This window comes from Callithrix jacchus, chromosome 10 (assembly GCF_049354715.1).
Source record: "Callithrix jacchus isolate 240 chromosome 10, calJac240_pri, whole genome shotgun sequence".
Lineage (NCBI taxonomy): Eukaryota > Metazoa > Chordata > Mammalia > Primates > Cebidae > Callithrix > Callithrix jacchus.
The window spans coordinates 117,954,351-117,977,117 of NC_133511.1; the positions used below are offsets into that span (position 1 = coordinate 117,954,351).

The 22,767-nt window shown below is 55.8% G+C and overlaps 2 protein-coding genes across 3 annotated transcripts in view; one reads left to right on the forward strand and one right to left on the reverse strand.

Annotated features, from left to right (window-relative positions):
• TMEM132A (transmembrane protein 132A) lies at positions 1-13,255 on the forward strand. 2 transcript variants are annotated; one of them, XM_002755384.5, is made up of 11 exons: positions 1-243; positions 2,694-2,908; positions 3,128-3,346; positions 4,090-4,421; positions 5,970-6,119; positions 7,121-7,319; positions 7,420-7,563; positions 9,646-9,848; positions 10,592-10,868; positions 11,348-11,539; positions 11,963-13,255. In XM_002755384.5, exons 1-11 carry the CDS (start codon positions 144-146, stop codon positions 13,007-13,009), a joined length of 3,078 nt encoding a protein of 1,025 aa, XP_002755430.4. In that variant the 5' UTR covers positions 1-143; the 3' UTR covers positions 13,010-13,255. The 2 variants fall into 2 exon arrangements, with proteins under 2 accessions (XP_002755430.4, XP_035118730.3); XM_035262839.3 differs by lacking the exon at positions 7,420-7,563.
• SLC15A3 (solute carrier family 15 member 3) overlaps positions 13,176-22,767 on the reverse strand; it is a 15,813-nt gene continuing 6,221 nt past the window's right edge. The window contains exons 3-8 of the mRNA XM_002755385.6: positions 20,865-21,012; positions 18,920-19,030; positions 18,005-18,173; positions 16,153-16,311; positions 13,940-14,095; positions 13,176-13,471 (exon numbers count right to left, since the gene is read on the reverse strand). Of these exons, the coding sequence (XP_002755431.3) occupies positions 13,317-13,471; positions 13,940-14,095; positions 16,153-16,311; positions 18,005-18,173; positions 18,920-19,030; positions 20,865-21,012 (898 nt within the window). The 3' untranslated portion in view covers positions 13,176-13,316. The remainder of the gene's footprint in view (positions 13,472-13,939; positions 14,096-16,152; positions 16,312-18,004; positions 18,174-18,919; positions 19,031-20,864; positions 21,013-22,767) is intronic.

The window sequence follows — 22,767 nt, forward strand, 5'->3', positions numbered from 1 at the left end:
ATTGTCTGGGAACTGCAGCCGCGGGGCGGGTGGCGGCGGCGGCGGCGGGGACACAGCGAGCCAGGTGGGGCCGGCGCGGAGCGGGCGCGGGAGATGCCGGGCGGGACCGGGCCCACCTGAGCCGCCCGCCTTCCGTGGGAAGGATGTGCGCCTGGATGGCCGGGCGCGCGGCAGCGGCCCCTGGGGGGCCCTACGGCCCCTGGCTCTGCCTCCTTGTGGCCCTCGCCCTGGAAGTCGTAAGAGGTCAGTGATAGGGGAGGGCCGGGCGGGGGACGTAGGGCGGGGGGCGGCCTGGCCTGGCTGGGCCGAGAGGGCGCAAGTGATGCCCGGGAGCCACGAACCTTCGGATTCTCGGAGTGAACCCTGAGCCGGGTCTCCCCGCAGCGCCCTGAGGGTCGGAGAGGTCTTGACCTCGGGAACCTGTCCCAGCTGCTCGCCTCTAAGGCTTCCTTCCTGGCACGACTCGGCAACTCCTTTTGACCCCGGGCAGCCTGGCGCAGGGGCTTCCCGGTTCCACACTGTCTCTGAGGGGTCCCTCAGCCCGGCCATCCAACTTGGCGGCCTGGGTCCCGGGCGCCCCAGCGTCACCCCCACTCCTTCATCTGTGGTCTGCAGCGGTGCACCCTCCTAGCCGCCTTGCCCTACCACCAACCCACCCCACCTCGGGAGTGGAAAGCAGTCCCTTTGCCTGGGACCTGCGAGATATGCAAGCCCCTCCTACCCCTCCCCCAGGGGCTCCCTGACCTTGGCGCCTCCAGGGATGCCTCATCCTTGCCTTCCAGAGCCCTTGGGAAGATTTCTGTCACTGAAGAAAGGGCAGCAACTTCCTGTGCATCGGGGTGGGGGTCAGACTCCCTTGGCCTGGGCTTGGGAGCCGGCTGTGGCTGCAAGGCAAAGGATGCCACAGAAAACGGACAGTGAAACATTCTCTGCCCTCCTCCCCACCGACAGAGCCCAGCGCTGGGTGATGGGAGTCCGTGGGAGTCGGGCTAAGAGCATCTTATAATTATGGAGGCAATGGAGTGGGAGGCGAACCTGAAGCCAGTGGCTGCCCCCAGGGAGCAGTAGTCACCTGTTATGCTTCGGGCAGGGGGCAGGGAGAGCTCTCAGGCATATGCTCCTTGGTGGGGAGGGCCAGGAAGGAGGTTGAAACCAATTCCCCCACCCCTGACCCACAGTCCAGCTGTGGTGCTGAGAGGGAGCTAGCTGTGGGGTTGCTTTCAGCCACCTGCTCCCCACCCCGAGGGACCCTGTGGGATTCCTAACAGAGAGAAGGAAAACCTTGTCAAATCCATTACACAGCAGGAATAATGCCTCCTCCCTCCAGACAGCGCTCCATAGTGACACAGCCCTCCCCTGTCCAGTGTCACCTAATGCTCCTGCCCCTTTTACAGATGAGAAACCAAATGTCAATATGTCAATGACTGACCCAAGTTTCATCCTTTTAAATTCAGGTCTCCAGGCTCCCAGGAAGTCCTCTCTAGGGAGAGCTTCCCAGTTTGGAGGAATTCCAGGATGAGCAAGACAAGGTCCCTGGTTGATAGGAAGATGACTAATTCCAGAGGAGGCACCCAGGGTTGCAAAAGACAGGAGACTAGTGGGAAAGCACCAAGGAGGGCTTCCTTCAGGAGGCAGTATTCGCTCCTGGCCCTGAATGAGGAGGGAGGAGCCACCTGCAGAGGGGAGGAAAGGAGAGGCAGTCCAGGCAGTGAAGGCTGCAGGGTGCACCTTTGAAGTGGAGAGTGGGGAGAGAGGTGGCAGGTGGAGACAAGGGGTGGTCTAGTGGCTAATGCCTGGAATGGACTTCCAGCTCCTCTACCCTCCAGCTGTGGAACCACAGGCAAGCACCTTAACCTCTCCACCTAATTTTCTATGTCCAAAAAATGGGATTCATCATAATAGAACCTGGTTCACAGAATTATTACAAAGACTCAAAGAGTTAATACACATATAATATTTAAATCCTCACCCCTGCAGATAGCATTCAAAAAATGCTGACTATTGTTAGAGTTCATAGTGCAAACCAATATGGCCTTAGTGGTCCTTTGTCCTTCTGGTCGTCTCCCCAGGCTCATGGTCCCCACCCCACCCCCAGGGCAAGCAAGTGGCTTCGCAGACCTCTTCCCCACCTCCTTCTGCACGCACCCATCCCACACTTGCATTCGATACCAGTCAGTACGGGGACGAAGGGAGCAAGCTTGGAAAGGTGGTGCAGGTTGCCATAGCAACGATGGGGGAGGAGGGGTGGATGGCCCACAAGCCTGGCCAAGGATTCAGGGCAGAGAAAGCTCACTTCTTTGCCATCTTTTACCACATTAGTCCAGTCTGGGGAGAGCTGTCCCCCAGAAATGCCTTGGTATCAGAGGCGAGTAGAGAGAGGGGAGGAGTGGGGAAAAGGAGGCATGGAGAAGGCTGCATTGGAGAGAAGGCCAAGGTCTGTGGGAAGGAAAAGGAATGGCTGGGAAGCATCCAGTCCTGGACTCAGATTCAAATCCTGGCTTTGCTACATACTACCTGTGTGAGGTTCTTTAGGCCTCAGTGACCTCATCTGTGAAATGGTGGTGAGAGGAAAAGGGACATTACAGCCTTTTTCTCCCTCCCCTGCCCACAACCACTGTTCCCCAGCATGGCACTTAGGTCAGCCCCTGCCAGCTCTGGAGCCATCATCATCTCTCCCTCTTATCCCTCCTCAGTGGACGGTGGCCAGGCTCCCCTGGACCCTGTCTACCTGCCGGCAGCCCTGGAGCTCCTAGACGCCCCTGAGCACTTCCGTGTACAGCAGGTGGACCACTACCCACCTGCCAACTCCTCTCTGAGCTCCCGATCTGAGACCTTTCTGCTCCTGCAGCCCTGGCCCAGGGCCCAGCCACTTCTCCGGGCCTCCTACCCACCTTTTGCCACTCAGCAGGTAAGGAGGGGGCACCAGGGACTCTCAGGCTAACGGGACTCAGGACCTGAGGTCTGCTGGGTATGGCTTGGGAGTCTTCCCCAGCCCCTGCAGTGATCCTCATATTCCAGAGGGAGACACTGAGTCCCCATGAAGGTTCTCTTCTGCCAAGCTGGGATCCCATCTTCCTAGATCTTCCCCTGAAACCTCTTTTGTTAAGCCCTATCATTCTCCCTCTAGGTGGTCCCCCCTCGTGTCACTGAGCCCCACCAACGGCCAGTCCCATGGGATGTGCGGGCTGTTTCAGTGGAAGCAACTGTGACACCAGCAGAGCCCCACGCCCGGGTTCTCTTCCACCTCAAAGGACAGGATTGGCCACCAGGGTCTGGCAGCCTGCCCTGTGCCCGGCTCCATGCCACACACCCTGCTGGCACTGCTCACCGAGCCTGCCGCTTCCAGGTTAGTGGACAGGCCCCACCTTGGCTGGTCCTGCTGCTGCGTCAGCCAGGTGGTGGTCTCGTGGCAGAGAGGAAGCCCCACTCCTGGGATGGGTGGGGGTTGTGGACCACCCAACTCCCCTTCTGCCTCACTAACTTTCAGTGCTGTGAAAAGGTTATTTAGGGTCCGAAGGGGAGTTCACTCCTTGGTGTGTGACTTTGAGCAAGTAACTTAATCTCTCTGAGATTCAGTTTCCTCATCTGAAGAATGGGGTAATAATTCCTACCTCATCTGAAATTGGAGTAGGAAATAAATGGGATGAATATCAGAAAGCTTATGGCAGAGTAATCACTCAGCCAGTATGTTTGCATAATTATTAGTATTACTTTTACAATTGCTATTTCCACTATTCTGGAGTCTAGCACAAGAATCCATGGGAGAGGCGTCTCTTGGGCATTAGGATTCTGAGAAGACTGGATTCTAGGCAGGCTAGTGCTGGGCTTGGTGAGGGTGAGGCACTGGGGTTGGCTTAGTTTTACTTTGTAGTAAGACCTTTCCCAAGGGCCGAAGAGTGATCTGCGGATGTGCTCTTAAAACTTAGACCTGGTTCAAGCCCCGGCCATGTCGCCAGTTTGCTGTGTCACCAAGCTGGCCCTCCCTTTCACGAGCCCCTCCAGCTCTGGGTTTTCTGCCATGGGTGCTGGGAATCCTGTTCCTCTCCGGCCCCCACCCGCATGTCAATTACTGCTGTCATGTCTTCACAGCCATCCCTGGGTGCCTGCGTGGTGGAGCTGGAGCTTCCCTCGCACTGGTTCTCCCAAGGCTCCACCACAAGGGCCGAGCTGGCCTATACGCTTGAGCCTGCAGCTGAGGGCCCGGGGAGCTGTGGCCCCGGTGGGGAGAACGACCCTGGGGAGCAGGCCCTCCCAGTGGGGGGTGTGGAGCTGCGCTCGGCAGATCCCCCACAGTACCGGGAGGTACCTCTGGACGAGGCTGTGACTCTGCGGGTGCCCGACGTGCCAGTGCGGCCCGGCCAACTCTTTAGTGCCACCCTCCTGCTTCGGCACAACTTCACAGCCAGCCTTCTGACCCTGCGGTGAGCACTGGGCCATGGGGATGGGTGAGGGTAGGAACCTCTGCAGGAAAACTAGGGATGGCTCCTGCTCCTCTCACAGTCTGCTGGAATCCTTGACCTCTGCAAAACATGTGTCCACCAGATTCCTTCCAGGTAAAGAGCTGTGATTGTGCATGGTGGGATCCCATGATGGGCACAGCCCTAGAATTAGAATCAGAAGTAGGAAGCTGCCCCTCTTCCTGGCACCTCCCTGAGATTCCTTTGTCCAGTGGGGCTAACATGGTCCACTTTCAGGGCAACTGCAAGGCTCCAGGGAGGGGAACCCGCATAGGGCTTAGAAACCAGAAAATGCGGTAACTAGGCGTGGGCTCTTAGTCCAGTGCTCCAGAGAGGGATATTTGCCCCAATCACGTTCACCTGCATTCTCTCCCTCCTAGCCACCCTAGCAGGTCCCTAGCCTTGGGACAGAGGCTGCTCTTCCCCACAGGAAGGCCCTCATTCTTTGTGTCATTTTCTGTAATAAGTTCCCCTAAAGCAGCCCCCACCTACCTACCCAGTTCACCCAGCAAGGACTTGCAGAGTGTGACTTGCTTTTGGAGTCTAGCACAGGAGTCCGTGGGAGAGGCCTCTCTCAGGCTTTAGGATTCTGAGAAGAAGCCTGAGTTCTAGGCAGGCTAGTCCTGGGCTTGGTCAGGGTGAGGGACTGGGACTGGCTCACTTTATAATGAGACCTTTCCCGGGGGCTGCAGAGTGGTCTGCGGACAGGCTCTGAAACCTACACCTGGTTTCAAGCCCCTGGCGTGGGTTTGTGTGTGTCCCGTCTCTGTGTCTCCCCATCTCCCACGCCCTCCTGTGCACACTCTTATTAAACAGATCTTTCCTAGACACTTACAGCCTGCCAAGCCCTGTGTCTCCACTCTGCAGATCCAAACATGAGCAAGGCCCAGTCCCCATCTGGCAGAAAGTGGCCCACAGTGGTAGGGAAGGGAGCTGGGTAGGCATCAATTGGATTAGAAGGCATGTGGGTGTGTATGCGCTGAGGGAGGTCCAAAATGCCGCAGAGGCTTGGGTCAGTGGGTGCCGTAAGGGGGAAATTCTTCCCAGCTTTCCAAAGGAAATAGTCTGTGAGTTGTTGGAGGCTTAAAGCATCAGCAGGTAAAGGAAGGTAAAGGGCAGAGCAGACTGATGGTCACAGCCTGGGCAGAGGCTTGGAGCCAGGAATGGGTGCTGTGTATGTGGGGAGGAACTTGTGTGTAGCTGAAGCAGAGATTGCGTGGAGAGATGTTACAGCCGAAGGTAAGGCTGGACCAGACCCTGGAGGGCCCCCGAATGCCAGGCTAAGGTTTGACCTTATGGGCAGAGGGGAGGCGTAAGTGGTTTCTGGGTGGGGGAGAGCTGTAAGGTGTGAGCTGTACTGAGGTGAGGTCCTTCTGGGTTGGAGGATGGTGAAGAGGAGATTCAGACTGGAGCCTGGGAGTTCAGGCGGCTTTGGCCCCCTGTCTTCCCCCTTCAGTCCAGCCTACAGTTCAGCATCCACCTTGCCAGAGCCTATACCCTCTTATTCCTCAGAATCAAGGTGAAGAAGGGGTTGCATGTGACAGCCGCCCGCCCAGCCCAGCCCACGCTCTGGACCGCCAAGCTCGACCGCTTCAAGGGCTCCAAGCACCATACCACCCTCATCACCTGCCATCGTGCTGGGCCCACAGAGCCAGATTCCAGGTGGGTAGTTTCCCTCCATCCAGGGGGCAAGGGAGGGAGGGCTGGTTATAGAGTGGAGGTGGGCAGATTTGGTGACTGCCGTGCTGCCTCTAGATCCCCAGGTGAGCAGACCCAAGGACAGACCTTTTCAAGAAAGCAGCGCAGAGCAGGCATGATCCACGCATTCATTCATCCATCCAGCTACTATTTTCCCAGCCCAGCCATGTGCCAGGCATAGCAAGTGTCTGTGATTCTTATTCTAAGTGATATAACCAATCCTGTCCCCCAGGTATAGCCCTCATAGCCACTACCCCCCGCACCGGCTTCCACCAAATGATCCTTTCTCTGGGACATTCACATTCCCCAAAAAGCCCAGCTGCAGTTCTCAATATTTGCGAACTCTTCTTATTCATGCCCAGACTTGGTAGCCCATTTGAATTCTGGTTCTGATGCTCTTGGAATGGGCAAAACCTTGGGCAAGCCAGTTAACATTCCCCGACCCGAGCCTCAGTCTCTTCACTTGTGAAACAGGAATCATAATGCATCCCTTTAGTGCTTTCGAAAATGAAATAAGGTACCGCATATCAAGCACGCAGGACAGTTCCCGGCACATAGTTTTTTGTTTGACCAAAGGAAGCTTATCATTTAGAGGGTCAAGTGACTGGTTCTGGGACCTGGAAGTGAATCGTCCTCATGCCACCTCAATGGCTGTGGAAAGTGGAAGTCTGGGTGAAGAGGGTCCAGGCAGGCAGGGAAGCCAACCAGCTTGCTGGGTGGGAGGTGGTGAGTGGCTGCAAGGATCTTAGAGAGGCCAAGAACGGGTCAGAGCTTGGGGTCTGGAGCGAGGATGCTTGGGTTTAGATCCAAGCCCCGCTACGTTTTATTGCATGTTCTTAAGTGAGCTACATAATGTCTGTGCCTCAGTTTCCTCCTGTGTAAAACGAGGATAATCGCGAATGCAGGAAGTGCTGAGGCCATGCCTGGCAGCTAGCAAGCACTTGGCTTCTCTCTCTTCTGGCCAGCACCCCCCGTGAACAGTCTGAATTCCTATGGGTGGACTTCGTGGTGGAGAATAGCACTGGCGGGGGCATAGCGGTCACTCGCCCTGTCACATGGCAGCTGGAGTACCCAGGCCAGGCCCCTGAAGCAGAGAAGGACAAAATGGTGTGGGAAATCCTGGTGTCGGAGCGGGATATCAGAGCTCTTATCCCACTGGCCAAGGTAAGGAGACCTCCCTCTCTGCCCGGGAAGGCTGGAGGCCAAGTCCCAGGAGCCCCATAAGCTGAGGGGCCTGGGGCTGAGCCCCTCCTCCACCCCCCAGGCTGAGGAGCTGGTGAATACAGCCCCACTGACTGGAGTACCCCAGCATGTCCCCGTGCGCCTTGTTACCGTGGACAGCGGGGGGGCCCTGGTGGAGGTGACAGAGCACGTCGGCTGTGAGTCGGCCAACACACAGGTCCTGCAGGTGAGTGGCAGGTCCCCAGCTCACGTGACTCTGCATTTGTGTGGGCACAGTTAACACACGCACACCTTTCCTCCTTCCTCATGTGTGTCCCCAAGAGAACAGCTTCTTCTTGAGACCAGAAACCTCATGGGAGGAACCAGAGCTTCAACTTCTGCTGTTCCAGCTACCTCTCTCCTGAGTCAAGTGGGAGCTACGTAACCCTAACAGCCCCCCCCCCCCAACCTTAGACACTTTCACGCTCATTATTGCACTGGCAAACGAGCTGGCCTGATACAGTTGAGAGCATGTACTTTGGGAGCAGAAGGTTTGAGTTTGAAACACATCTTTGTTGTCAACCAGCTGGGTGATCATGGACTGGTCTCTTAACCTCTCTGAGCCTTGTACCTAAACTTTAAAATGGGAACATATCTTTGGGTTGTTGTAAGAATTAAAAGCAGGACAGGTTCGGTGGCTCACGCCTGTAATCCCAGCACTTTGGGAGGCCGAGGTGGGCTGTTCACTTGAGGTTGGAAGTTCAAGACCAGCCTGACCAATATGGAGAAACCCCATCTCTACTGAAAATGCAAAATTAGCCAGGCATGGTGATACATGCCTGTAATCCCAGCTACTGGGGAGGCTGAGGCAGGAGAATTGCTTGAACCTGGGAGGCGGAGGTTGCAGTGAGTCAAGATCTCACCATTGCACTCCAGCCTGGGCAACAAGAGTGAACCTCCATATCAAAACAAAACAACAAAAAAAGAATTAAAAGCACTTTAAGACAGTATTTGGCAGATAGCAGGAGCTGAAACAACATCAGCTACTGCTGTCATATGATGTAATAATTATATAATGGTAAAATTTATTATTATTAGTTGAGATTGTGAAGCCAAAAAAAAATGGAGTAGGGCAATTTTCTCTTGAAGTTCTAGGAGGGGAAGCATGGAACCCGCGTGTTTGCAAATCCCAGCCACCTGAATGGAGGAAGTGCCTTTCCCCACTCATGGCACCCTTTGCTCAAATGAGTGTGGTTCCCGCTGGAGGGCTCTCGGTGGGGAGCTCAGCCTTGCCCTACCTCTGCCTCCTTAGCTGTAGCTGGTTGCCAGGTGGCTCCAGGAGCAGTGTCAAAGGCCAGCACGAATAAGGAGCCAGAGTTATGGCTTCACACCCCTGCTCTGCCAGGGGGAAGACAGGTATGCAATGACCAGTTTCCCCGACTGAGCCCCAGGGGAACTCAAAGATTGGCCCCTACCGTAAAATCTTCTTAAATAAAGAACAGCAGCTTCACCAGCCGTCCTGCTGCAACATGCATTCCAGTGAAACACAGAGCTGAACGCAGTGGGAGCCCGGCCTATGGCCTGAGGTCAGGGCTGCTCTCTTCTGGCCCAAGCTTGTCTTCCTTTCTTTCCTTCTTTCCTTTCTTTCTCTCTCTCTTTCTTTTCTTTCCTTTTTAAAATCTATTTATTTACTTTGAGACAGTCTTACTCTGGAGTGCAATGGTGCAGTCCAGCTTACTGCAGTCACAGCTTCCCAGGCTCAAGCGATCCTCTCACCTCAGCCTCCCCAGTAGCTAGGACTACAGGCATGTGCCACCACAGCTGGCTGATTTATTGTAACTTTTTTTTCCTTTTCGACATGGGGTCTCATTCTGTTGCCCAGGCTGAAGTGCAATGGCATGATCTCAGCTCACTGCAACCTCCGCCACCTGGGTTCAAGTGATTCTCCTGCCTCAGCCTCCCGAGTAGCTGGGATTACAGGCATGTGCCACCTCATCCGGCTAATTTTGTATTTTTAGTAGAGATGGGGTTTCACCATGTTGGTCAGGCTGATCTTGAACTTCTGACCTCAGGTGATCCGCCCACCTAGGCCTGCCAAAGTGCTGGGATTATAGGCATGAGCCACCGCATGTGGCTGATTCACTGTATATTTTGTAGAAAGGGGTTTTGGCCATGTTGCCCAGGCTAGTCTCAAACTCCTGGACTCAAGGGATCCATCCACCTCGGCCTCTCAGAGGGAGGGGGCTATAGGCGTGAGCCACCCACAGGCCCAGCCTCACACCTGTCTTTAGTGGCTTAGCCCGCCTGCCTGCCTTCTGCTCCCCCACAGGTGTCTGAGGCCTGTGATGCTGTGTTCGTGGCTGGCAAGGAGAGCCGGGGTGCCCGGGGGGTGCGGGTGGACTTCTGGTGGCGCCGGCTCCGGGCCTCACTGCGGCTGACCGTGTGGGCCCCACTGCTACCGCTGCGCATCGAGCTCACGGACACCACCCTTGAGCAGGTCCGCGGCTGGAGGGTACCTGGCCCTGCCGAAGGGTGAGTGGAGGCCTGAGGAAGCTGGCAGGCCTTAGCGAGTCACACTGGGACGGAGAGGGCGCAAGGGACACAGCCATGGGCCCAAGCTGGGGTCTGAAAACTGCCCTGTTGCTTGCAGTTCCTTCTGCCCGCCTCCACCCTGGACCACCCAACCAGTGACTGCTTACTGTGAAATTGCTGACCTCTGTGTCCCTCTCTTCCTTCCCTGCCTCACTTCTCCCCAGCACCCTCCACTTCCTAATCTCCATCCTTTCCACACTCCTCCCCTGAGAATGTAAGCCCCTTGAAAGCAGGGTCCGTCTATGCCAGTCACTGGTATACTCTCAGAGCCTAAGATGGCACAGAGCTCAGGAAGTGAACACCCTTGGAAAGGGCTCCCCAGAACCCAGGCAAGGCAGCCCAGGCCTCTGGAATCTAGCTTCCAGGCCCTCCAGACAGTGAGCGTGCCCAGGGTCCCCATAAGAGAGTATCTCCCCTAGGAGATACTTTGGGAGCAAGAGTGGTGTGGTCTGGATTGAGGAACAGTGCCAGTCAGGAGTGGGCTGGGGCGGCTCGCCTGCATGTGGAAGGGCCTGACGCCAAGAGGGGCAGATGTCTACGTTTGAAAAACAGAAGCCACTGGTGATTAGGAGCCTCCGAGGAGGAGCTGGAGGTCTCCAGCAGCTGGGCCCAGGGCAGGCTGGAGCTGCACAGCGCTGATGGCCAGTCCCTGTCCCCGCCCCCCCGCCTCCTCCACCCTGCAGGCCTGTGGAACCTGCTTCAGAGGCGGCAGATGAGGCCGAGCGGCGCGCCCGAGGCTGCCACTTGCAGTACCAGCGCGCCGGCGTGCGCTTCCTCGCCCCCTTTGCAGCCCACCCGCTGGATGGTGGCCGCCGCCTCACACACCTGCTTGGCTCAGACTGGCTGCTGGACGTGTCCCACCTTGTGGCGCCGCATGCCCACGTGCTCGACCCGCGTGTAGCCTTGCTGGAGGACGGCCGCGTCCTTGTAGGCAGGGAGCCTGGGGTCACCTCCATTGAGGTAAGTAGCCAGCCACCAGAAGAGCAGACCCCCTGAGAAGGGTGTAGGGGCCCCCAGAATGTTCACGGGCAGGAGAGAAGAGTGCGGAGAGCTCAGGGCATGTGTGGGGGTGTGTGGTCTAGGCTGAGTGCAGTGGGATTGGGGATGAGCTCCGAATGGGGTGGCCACATAAGAGGGGAGCCCTCTAGCTATGAAGGCCTAAGGTGTGGGTAATGTGGGGACCAGGTCTTAAGGGAAAAGGGAACTGTCCCCTAGGTGTGCGATTGGGGTCCAGGTATGCACTAGGGTGCAAAGAGTGGAGGAAGAGCAGTCTGTGGGGTGCTGGGAGCACCCAGTTCCCTATGGGTGGGGGCTGCCTGTGCAGAAGGTCCCCCTACCTTGAGAGAGCAGCCTATGAGGGTATTGGGAGCACTGGTTCCCTCTGGATGGGGGCTATCTGTGTGGAAGGCCCCCCACTTCTGGCCCCTTCCCACCCTCAGGTCCGTTCCCCGCTGTCTGACTCCATCCTGGGGGAGCAGGCGCTGGCCGTGACAGACGACAAGGTCTCGGTGCTGGAGCTGCGGGTGCAGCCAGTGATGGGCATCTCGCTGACCTTGAGCCGGGGCAAGACCCACCCCGGGGAGGTTACAGCCACGTGCTGGGCGCAGTCAGCCCATCCCGCCCCAAAGCAGGTGACAGCTGGGGGGTCGGGGGGATGAGGTCAGCATCTCCAGATGGGGGCTCATGGTAGATGGGGATGGGAGGAAGGGGACCCTGGCACCTCAACCCCTTACCTTAGGGTTTTCAGAGTGAGGACTGACTTCCCTGTGAGGTAGTGAGCTCTCTGCGGCTGGAGGTGATCAAGCAGAGGCTGGAGTGTGGCAGTGGGAGGTTGGTTAGATGGCTCTGAGGACCCTCCCAGTAACTCAGACCCAGGGGCTGAGTGGCAGACAGGTGATTGACACGCGTCCCCTCTCTCCCTGTGTTTTGTCCATCTGCCTGTGTCTGTTTTCTCTCTGGTCTCTCCTCCGTGTGGCCTGTCTCTGTGGGAGTGGTTTCTCTGTGCATGCGTGCGTGCCCTCGCTTGTCTCTGCCTGTGTCTGTGTGCTCCACAGGAGGTGGCCCTCTCCCTGTGGCTGTCCTTCTCTGATCACACTCTGGCCCCAGCTGAGCTGTACGACCGCCGTGACCTGGGACTGTCCGTCTCAGCCGAGGAGCCAGCTGCCGTCCTTCCAGCTGAGGAGCAGGGTGCTCAGCTTGGGGTGGTGGTGAGTGGGGCAGGCGCTGAGGGGCTGCCGCTGCATGTGGCTCTGCACCCGCCAGAGTCCTGCCGCCGGGGCCGCCACCGTGTGCCTCTGGTCTCTGGCACCGCCTGGCTGGGGCTGCCCCCTGCCTCCACACCGGCCCCTGCCCTCCCATCCAGCTCTGCTTGGAGCCCACCAGCCACAGAAGCCACCATGGGTGGTGAACGGCAGGTAGCAGGCAATGTCGGGGGCAGCATGGGCGTGAGGGGCAAGTTTGAGCGGGCAGAGGAGGAGGCCAGGAAGGAGGAGACTGAAGCCAGGGAGGAGGAGGAGGAGGAAGAAGAGGAGGAGATGGTCCCCGCCCCTCAGCGTGTCACCGACCTAGAGCTGGGCATGTATGCCCTGCTGGGAATCTTCTGTGTGGCCATCTTCATCTTCTTGGTCAATGGTGTGGTCTTCGTCCTGCGCTATCAGCGCAAAGAGCCTCCTGACAGCACCACTGGCCCCACCTCCCCCCAGCCCCACAACTGGGTCTGGCTGGGCACTGACCAGGAGGAACTGAGCCGCCAGCTGGACAGGCAGTCCTCTGGCCCACCCAAGGTGGAGGGAGGCTGCCCCTGTGAGAGTGGGGGAGGAGGGGAGGCCCCGACCCTGGCCCCTGGCCCTCCTGGAGGCACCACTGGCTCCTCGAGCACCCTGGCCCGAAAGGAGGCTGGGGGACGGCGGAAGCGGGTAGAGTTCGTGACGTTCGCGCCTGTCCCTCCAGCCCAGCCACCTGAGGAGCCCACAGGGGCCCCTGCTGTGCAGTCCATCCTGGTGGCGGGTGAGGAGGACATCCGCTGGGTGTGTGAGGATATGGGGCTGAAGGACCCAGAGGAGCTTCGCAACTACATGGAGAGGATCCGGGGCAGCTCCTGACCCTCTGCAGCCATCAGCTGGGGCAGCGAGGGTGGAGGTCCCACCGAGCCTCTCACCTGGCCCCCTGCTCATCCTCTGGCGCTTAATCCAAGTCCCCTGCCTGGTGCCCCGAAAGGACTCCCACCCAGGCCTCCTCTACCCTGCCCCTTGTCATGGACCATGGTCGTGAGGAAGGGCTCGTGCCCCTTATTTATGGGAATCATTTCATTCCAATGTTGGGTACAGAATAAACCGAGAAGGAAGCCACTGCTGGGACTGCTTCTGTCTGTCTGGCGGAGTGAAGGGAGGGGGCTGGAGTGGGGTGTGTTCAGCCCCTGTCCCGGCTGAAACCGCTGTGGGAGGCTGGGCCCTGGGTTGCCCTCTCGTAGCTTCCAGCGATCCAGATAAATAGGAGGGCCGTGACGGCCTGAATGCCAGCCAGCAGGAAAAAGTAGAGGTCCATCCGGCAATTGTTGATATTCCCTGGGGGAAGGAGGAGTTGGATTTGAGTCAGGACAGGGATCCTCTGTCCTGCATGGTCCCTGCCAGTGTCCCTGGGCAGTGCAGCAGGAGCTGTGACACTGGACAGAAAACCGCTAATCCCTGGCTTCCTGAAGGTCTCCAGGGGTGCCTGCAATTCCTCTTCAGCTATTCAGAGGAGGGTGTGAAATACAAATACCGTGAGAAAGGTGACCCTCCAGCCAGAAATGGCAGAGTTCCAGAAGCCAGAAGGAGCCTTGGAGGTCCACTCAGTTCAAAAGTTGGGGAAACAAAGGCCCAAGGAGGGAGGCTGTGCTGTGGGTGACTGGCCAAGCCGGGTGTAGAACCCCATTCTCCCAAGGCTAGCCCTCTGCTTGATTCTGCCCAGAGTCAAAACACTTAGCAGTTGCCACCTTCTCTACACAGCTCCCTCCACCCATGTCCCATTCCTAGGGAGGCTCCCCTACTCACCAAAGTCCTCAGGGCAGTGCAGCCAACCCCTGGGCAAGGACAGCAGTGCCACTAGGCTGGAGCCCAACAGTGAACCCACTCCCGACAGGCAGAAGAAGATGCCCATGATGGCACCCTGCATGGAGCGTGGGGCCTCTGAGTAGGCAAACTCCAGGCCTGCAGAGAGGGAGCAGAGATCTCAGGGGCCGGTGCAGGCGCAGAGAACAGGCCCGGGCCCTACCTGCTGCCCCCAACTCTCTCCCCACCAAATCGCCCTCAAGGCTTCCCCTGGATGCCTGTCCACTCGGTGGCAAGGACAGCTCCTAAGGGTCAATGTTGCTTTCCCCTCTGCCCTGCTCACCTGGCTCCTGGCTGACCCCTGTACCTGGGTGCTCCACTAGCTCTGTCTCCCCTCCTCCCCTTCCCGCTGGGTCTCTTTCCAGTGACAACACCATCTTTACCTCCTCTCTCTCCCCTCCCTCTCTGCCCACCTTCAACATCATCAAATCATTTTGATACAACCTCTAAAATCTATTCTAAATCGATTCTAAATGTATGTCCTTCTCTTTGTTCCCTCTGCCCTGGAGGTCCAACCCCCCCAGCCCTGGTCATTTCCCACAAATTTTTTTTTTTTTTTTTTTTTGAGATGGAGTCTTGCTCTGTTACCAGCCTGGAGTACAATGGTGCAATCTCGGTTCATTGCAACCTCCACCTCCACGGTTCAAGTGATTCCCTTGCCTCAGCCTCCCAAGTAGCTGGGATTACATGCAGGTGCCACCATGCCCGGATATTTTTTTTGTTGGGGTTTCGCCATGTTGGCCAGGATGGTCTTGAACTCCTGACCTTGTGATTCTCCTGCCTCGGCCTCCCAAAGTGCTGGGATTACAGGCGTGAGCCACCACGCCTGGCCCTGCAAATGCTTTTTAAACTCCCCTGACTCCTCACCTCCTCACACAGCCAGGATCTGTCTAAAGCATCTATGATGGAGTCCTTTCGGGGCCAAAACCCCGTGGAAGGGAGGGGCGCTGTCGCCTTCAGGAGAAATTCCAAAGTGCGGGGCTCAGCCCACAAAGCTCTTGGAGACCTCCATTCCCTACACCTCCCAGGTCTCTCCAGCCCTATCCCCCACACTTCCTGCTTCCCGAGGGTTTGGATCTTTGCTTATGCTGTTCCCTCTGCCTGTAAGACCCCTCCTCCTACCTGCTCGCCTCCCCGCCTCCCTCCATGCTTCAGCGCTCTCACGGCACTCTGCCCTGACTTCTCAGCACTCCACTGGTTCACTATTTGCATGACTCTCTCCCCACCATCTGAGTGAGCACCCAGGGTCAGTTTTCTCTTTATGTCTGACCCAGCCTAGCCCTGGGCCTGCAGATGAGGAAGCCCTTGCTCCTTTGCTGACTGAAGGGTCTGCCCAGCCTTGCAGCTCTAGCTCCCAGCCTGGGGAAGGGAGTTGGGAGGGTGGGGCGGGTAGGACATAGAAATGCATTATTAAGGCCAGGCAGGATGGCTCACGCCTTTAATCCCAGCACTTTAGGAGGCTAAGGCGGGCGGATCATGAGGTCAGGAGATCGAGACCATCCTGACCAACATATTGAAACCCCATCTTTACTAAAATACAAAAAAAAAAAACAGCTGGGCATTGTGGCATGAGCCTGTAGTCCCAACTACTCGGAAGGCTGAGGAAGGGGAATCACTTGAACCCGGGAGGTGGAGATTGCAGCGAGCTGAGATCACATCATTGCATTCCAGCGTGGTGACAGAGCAAGACTCCATCTAAAAAGAAAAAAAAAGAAATGCCTTATTGTGACACAGAGTACTAGGTGCTACAATAGAGATGAACGCGGGGTGGGGAGGGAGGACCCTTTCTGCCCAAGGACCTTGGTATTTAGGCTCAGGATTGAAGGGGAAATACGAGTTCACCTTCGGTCTAAGGTAGAGGCGACAGCAACTTCAAAGACACAGAGTGTGGAAAGCCTGACCCTCGGGGAACACGTGGAAAGCTGGTGTGGGAAGTGCCTTGCTCACCTCCCAGTCCCAGTGTCTGTCATACTGGCTGACTTGAACCAGGTGCTAACAACAACAGATCCCCGCTGGGTGAATGCCGTCCTGGTTGGAAAACACTGCCTTCCCCCATGCTTCCTCCATGGAGGCCGCACCCCTGCAGCCCAAGACTTGGAGGCGCCACCAGGCAGAGCCCTCACTGGTGCAGGAGCAGGGGAGGGTATCCGAGGTACCTGGGATGCTGGCAAAAATCTCGCTGACCCCAATGAGCAGGTACTGAGGGATCTGCCACCAGATGGACAGTGGTGCCGCGTTGTACAGGACCTCCCCAATCTGCTGGGACACCGTCTCGTTGCGGTGGATGTAGTGTAAGCGTTCCATCTCCAGGACTCCTGGTGCAGGAGCAGAGGGGAATTACAGTCAGGCCCACCCCAGGCAGCTTAGCCCACAGCAGAGCTTGTACATAGGCTTGGGGAGGTACTCATTAAGTAGCCAAAGATTGACAGAGCAGCAGCAGGTAAGGTAAAGAATACTGGACTGGGACGGGGGAGTGGGTGGAGGGGAGGCCAAGATTTGACCAACTCCGCCCTTTTTGTCTTGGCTGCTAGGAAGCTCAGAGCTAAGAGTAACAGCTCTCATTAAGGGAGAACCCATTATGAGCTAGGCATTTGGTATGCATCCCTCCTGGTAAAGAAAGTGAAACAGGTTAAGAAACGAGCCCACGGTCGCACAGCCGTTCAGTAGTCAGGTCTGGATTTGAGCCCTGGTATGTCTGGTTTAAAGCTGACCTACTTTCCGTCACATCACACGACTTCCCTACTGCAACGTCAAGCATTTCCGTAGCATTTCTAACCTGGTTTTCAAGTTTAACTATGTTATCTCCTTCTCCTGCATTGCTTGGGAGATAGCTGTGCTCTAATGGAATGAACAATAAACACGGAGTTAGAGGCCTAGGGTTCCTAGCCCGGCTAGCTGTGTGACCTTGGGCAAATCACTTAACCTCTCTGAACTCAGTTCCCTTATGCAAAAAGCAGGAATGCCATTCCCAGAATTATTGTGAGGATAAAATAGGACAGAGTGCTGTAAGGATATAGCTGGGAAAAAAATCTAGTTTGGTTTTCACACCTTCGATACAATGTCGTTTATGGAGGTTTCATTGCTCCAGCTCATACTCGTGATCCAGGCACACGGCTGAGTGCTTTGCAAACTTCATCTCTTTTAATCCTCCCAACACCCCCATCAGGCTGAGCTCCATGGGAGCAGAGCCCTGCTCAGGATCTGAATGACACCTGTCCCCATTTTTTTTTTTTTTTTTTTTTTGAGATGGAGTCTCACTCTGTCTCCCAGGCTGGAGTGCAGCGGCACAATCCTCGGCTCACTGCAACCTCTGCCTCCCGGGTTCAAGTGATTCTCCTGCCTCAGCCTCCCGAGTAGCCTGGGATGACGGGCGCATGCCACTGCACCCAGCTAATTTTTGTATTTTTAATAGAGGCGGGGTTTCACTATGTTGGCTAGGCTGGTCTTGAACTGACCTCAAGCTATCTGCCCGCCTCAGCCTCCCAAAGACCTATCCCCATTTTAAAGATGCAGCTCAGAGACTGAGTAACTTCGGGGTCATAAAGTTATGAAGTAAAAAGGGTTCAGGTTTGTGCAAAAGGTGAAAGACTTCTTTAGCTGAACACCCCCCACTCACCCCCCACTTTGCAGCCAACAGCTTCAGATCCTTTTGAAATGGAGGAAGGAAGAGGATTTTTTTTAAGTCTTCATTTGCCACTAAGTGCAAAATTCTTTCAACACTTTTATTGCGGGCTCTCGTGCATGATTCACAGGAGTGAATAAAAAAGAAAAAAAATCTCTGCCTTCAAGGAGCGTATAATTCACTGGGGAAAATATCTGTTCCTCTCTTGGCCTGAGTTTCCTCTTCTGCCAGAATGAGGGGAGGCTGGATTAGTTAGGAGGGTCTCTTTCAGCCTGCAGTTCTGGGAAGATGCCCACTGGCTACCACTTCAGCACCAGCCAGCGGTGGAGCCAGCCCCCCCAAGCCCAGACCAGGTCCGGGCCCCTGCCCCACACCCCTCTACACACCTGCCACAATGACGGAGGTGAAACCAAAGAACATCCCCAGTGCCATCTTCTGCAGAGCAGAGGGCAGCAGCTTGCACCGCAGCAGTAAAGGGTCGATCAAGTGGTCCTTCAGGGGGACCAGAATCAGCACCACCACGACGTTGGCCAGGAGGAGCCAGGCTTCCGGGATCTGGGCAGGAGGAAGTCATGAGAGTCAGGCTAGCAGAGTGGAAGGAGCCCACTGCAGTCAGGAGATCTGGACTCTAGACTGGCCCGGGTGACCCAGGGGTTCAGCTCTTTCCTGTCTCTGGAACTCAGGCTCCTCAGCTATGTAACCAGGGAGTGGGATTATATAGAGATGGCAAATAGGTTCCTCTTGTATTCTAACTTTTATCAATTGGTAGTGGCTGATTGTGGAACATTCATGGGTTCAGCATAAAAAAAAAAAAGTCATGATGGACTAGTGATGTCTGCCATGGGCAAGGAAATGGAGTACAACTGCAAATTTCTCATTTATCTGCCAGCTCTGCAGATCATTCACTTCATGAGTCTCTGACATGCCAAGGAACTGGTTTAGAAAGTTCTGGGAAAGGCAGAGATCTAGGTATCTAAGAGTCCCAGGGAAAGAGGGGACAAGGAAGAGCTGAAAAGGGGCCTGAGTGTGCTTGATCTTAGGGTGCAAATTAGGCAGTGAGGCCTGCTTCAGAGCAGCAGCATGGGGGCGAGCAGCTGGCCTGAATTCTTCTGAGCAATGAGCATCTTGGCAGGATGCCTGTGCCGTGGCACAAGTCCACCCTCCTCCAGGTGCTTTTCCTGTATACTGAGGTTGCCTTGCAGCCAGGAAAGAAGAGTGTGATGGCAGTTTCATCCTCCTCTTCTCAGAGGAAGCCACTACCTGGGCTGAACTGGGTGCTGAACACATGCTTTATCTCTCACCGTGTAGTTGCTGCCCTGGGCTCTCAGGGCCGTGGAGATGTTGGCTGGGTTGGCTGGGAAAATGTTTGGGATGTGGAGGTGAAGACCCTGCAGGACGTAGGTGGACTGCATCTGCCAAAAGAGATAGGGGTGAGGCTGGAACAGAATCGTGCCCCTCCCAGCTCCCGGGTGGCATTCCTCAGCAGTAGCACAGGGCAGCTGGGCAGCTGTCCCCTCTCCCAGTCTCAGGGAAAAAGTCACCTTTCCACCGTCCTTTCTCCGAGGTAGCCGGGCTGGACAGGGAGCATCCTGTGCTCTGCTCTCAGGCCTGTGAGCAGTGTGCAGCCTTATCCCAGAGCTCAGGCACAGCTGGTCTGATTCATATTTGTGTCCCCAGGGCCCAGCAGAGAGCAAGCATGGATAAATGTTTGTGGCAATGGGAAAGATAATGGCTGCCCGCACAGGGAGTTCTCATCTGACACTGGAGCCAAGCTGAGTCCCACAGGTTGACACAAGAACTGCATAGACACGGACTTGCCAGAGTGGCTCCGGACACAGCTGCAGGAGCAGGGCCCAGGGGCCACCTCCTGTACCAGGCATTGCCTGTTTAGTTGCTATATAAATGGAGTGGGATCCAGGAGACTCCACAAGAAGGGCGGGGGCGGGGGAGGGCATGTGGGCTGCTCTGTGTAGCAGCCGTTTGCCAACTGGTATGGAAGGAGGTCAGTATCTGACTGGTATGACCGAGCATCAGCCATGGATACCCTCCCCCCACCACACGTCCCTGACTCATCATAAACATACTCTGTGCACCTCTAAGTAGCAGGCTGGGAGTGCCAACAAATGTTCCTATGAAGGCGGTATGGACGGCAATGACCTTATGACCTGGGGGCTAACATTAAGCTGCTGCCCACTCTCCTACCAATCTCACACACACACACACACACACCTCCCCACTGGGGAGTAATATGATGAGTGGGAGGCAATAGTTCTCAACCCTGAGTATCAGTATCATTTGAAAAGTTTCTTTGTTTTTCTTTTTCTTTGTTTTTCTTTTTTGAGACAGAGTTTCACTCTTGTTGCCCAGGCTGGAGTGCAATGGCACAATCTCGGCTCACTACAAACTGCCTCCCAGGTTCAAGTGATTCTCCTGCCTCAGCCTCCCGAGTAGCTTGGATTACAGGCATGCACCACCATGCCCAGCTAATTTTTTGTATTTTTAGTAGAGATGGGGTTTCTCCATATTGGTCAGGCTGGTCTTGAACTCCCGACCTCAGGTGATCCACTGGCCTCGGCCTCCCAAAATGCTGGGATTACAGGCATGAGACACTGCACCCAGCCTGACACAGTGTCTAGTCTTCTTAAACTAGAGACTTCCCCAGCAATTCTGATTCAGTAGCCTGAGGTTGGACTTGGAATCTGTTTTTAAAACAGAAAGCATGTTTTTAAAAGCTCTGCAGGTGATTCTGAAGCACAGCCAGGTTGGGGAACCACTGCTGGAAAGTACTCCACACACAGAGCTTGCCCTGACCTGCCTGCCGTGGGGCCTCGGGCAACCAACACACCCTCTCTGGGCCTCCGGTACCAAGTCAGACAATCTGAATGCGGCAGAGCTGGAAAAGCCTCTCGTTTAAGCCACCTGTTGCACACATGAGGAAACAGGCCCAGAGAGATGGGGTAAGTTATTCAAGGACCTAGCCTGGCACAAAGCCACCCCAGTAATTCAACTCCCCCAGGTGGTATAGAGGAGGAAGCCGCTTCCAGGGTTCCTCTTACTGTGCCACCCAAGGGAGTTGGATTGCTGAGATGGCTTTGTGCCAGGCCTAATGCTAGCTGGTACAGGGGAGCAACTTGCTTTATTCCCCGGCTTTCCCCCTTTCCACATGCCCTGGGCCTCTGTGTGTGAGGCCATTCAGGTGGCGACTGGGGAGCCAGGCCCCCAGAGAAAAAGGGCAGGGCTGCTCACCTGGAAGTAAACCATCCAGTAAGGCACCAAGGTCACCATGACGGGCAAGATCTTCACCAGGACCTGGAAGTTGGCGATGTCATCTTGCGGGGAAGGCCCAGGCTGGGGAGACCTCTGGTCAGGCAGCAGGCGGGCACCTTGAGGGTCTCTGTGGGACCCCAGGGATAGCAGATAAAACAGCGGCCAAGGCTGGGTGCAGTGGCTCATGCCTGTAATCCTAGCACTTTTGGGAGGCTGAGGTGGGTGGATCACCTGAGGTCAGGAATTCGGGACCAGCCTGGCCAACATGGTGAAGCCCTGTCTCTACTAAAAATACAAAAATTAGCCGGGCATGGTGGCATGCGACTGTAATCCCAGCTACTCAAGAGGCTGAGACAGGAGAATTGCTCAAACCCGGGAGGTGGAGGTTGCAGTGAGCCGAGATCACACCCCTACACTCCAGCCTGGGCAACAGAGCGAGACTCCATCTCAAAAAACAAACAAACAAACAGAAACAGCAGCCGTAATCCTCCCCACCGCCTCAGCCACCGTCTTCACTTCCATCATCATCCCCTAATTGAATCCTCCTCCCAGTATTGGGACGTCTCTGAAATCAGCGCCCTCCTCCCCTCTGCCCTGCTGTTAGCATCACCTCCACCATCATCACCACCATTGCCAAAGCCAGCATCCTTACTGTCATCACCTTTAGTAAGGTGACTGCTGTCAGCAAAGCCATCCTCTCCACGGAGCCTCCAATCCCATCACCATCACTCTTTTTCAGTGCTGGCACTGCCACTGCCAATATTATCCTATCCTCTCTTTTGTTGCAAAGGTGCCTAGCTAAGACTCATTCCACTCTAGAGCTGTGGCCCCTCTGGGTCCTGAGGGAAGTAAGACCAGAGACTGTGGCAAAAGGAGTCAGAAGGGATTTTTTTGGCTCATAACATCAATTCGCTATGGGAACCAGGGGAGTCCCAGTCCAAGCCTGACTCAGAGAGAGACGGTGTCACAGACTGGATACACCAAAATCTCCCCCACTTGCTGTCCCGAGACCATCCTCCTCAACAGTCCACGTGACAACCTTCTGCCGCTATGACAAGGTAGGTGACAGGATTGATCGGTCACTGCTGCAACCTCTACCCTTTGCCCTTTTTTCCTGGGAGCTTTCCGACCTCCTTTTGTCCGAGACCCTTGCATCGTCCTTTGAGACTCCAAAAGGGATAATACTAGTGTGGTCATCTCTAAAGACAGCCACCATCAACTCCACCCTTCTCAGCGCGTGCTGCCGTTCTGCCACCAACAGGTGGAGTCTATTTTCCCAGCCGTTGTTTCCCTGCTGGCCTTGCGGCAGCTTTGACCTCTTAGAAAGAAGCAGAAGTGGTGGTCTGGGACTTCAGCGCCTCTTAAGCGCCTTAAGAAGACCCATAACTTCTGCTTTCTTCCCCCACCGAACATTCATTCTTGGAATGCTCCCTCCTCTTGCAGCCCTCACAAGGTGATGTGAGAAGCTCAAGCCACATGGTAAGACCACATGAAGGGGAACCAAGGTGCTCTGGCCAACGGCCCACATTCACTGGCAGCCATGTAAGTGAGCAGACTCAGATGTTCCAGCCCTTTCCAGGTCCCGGACGACTGCATCCCCAGTGCCATCACGAAGACCAGAACTGCCCGACTGAGCCCGGTCACTCACAGAACTGGGAGAGGAGATAAAAAGGTCATTTAAGTCACTGCACTCTGGTGTGGATTGTTAGGCAGTGATAGATCATTAAAACCACCACACTTCTTTGCTCCCGACAACTATACTTACAAACCTCAAGCAATAATACGCCAGATTGGGGAAAGCATTTTCTTGAACTCCCAACCTCAGGTGATCCACCCGCCTTGGCCTCCAAAATGCCTGGATTACAGGCATGAGCCCACCACG

Excerpts from the sequence above, each read along its gene's own strand:
- TMEM132A (XM_002755384.5), top strand. The coding sequence starts at position 144 with ATGTGCGCCTGGATGGCCGGGCGCGCGGCAGCGGCCCCTGGGGGGCCC. Across the intron at positions 7,564-9,645 it reads CCAACACACAGGTCCTGCAG|GTGTCTGAGGCCTGTGATGC; the intron begins GTGAGTGGCAGG and ends GCTCCCCCACAG. Across the intron at positions 10,869-11,347 it reads CTGGGGTCACCTCCATTGAG|GTCCGTTCCCCGCTGTCTGA; the intron begins GTAAGTAGCCAG and ends TCCCACCCTCAG.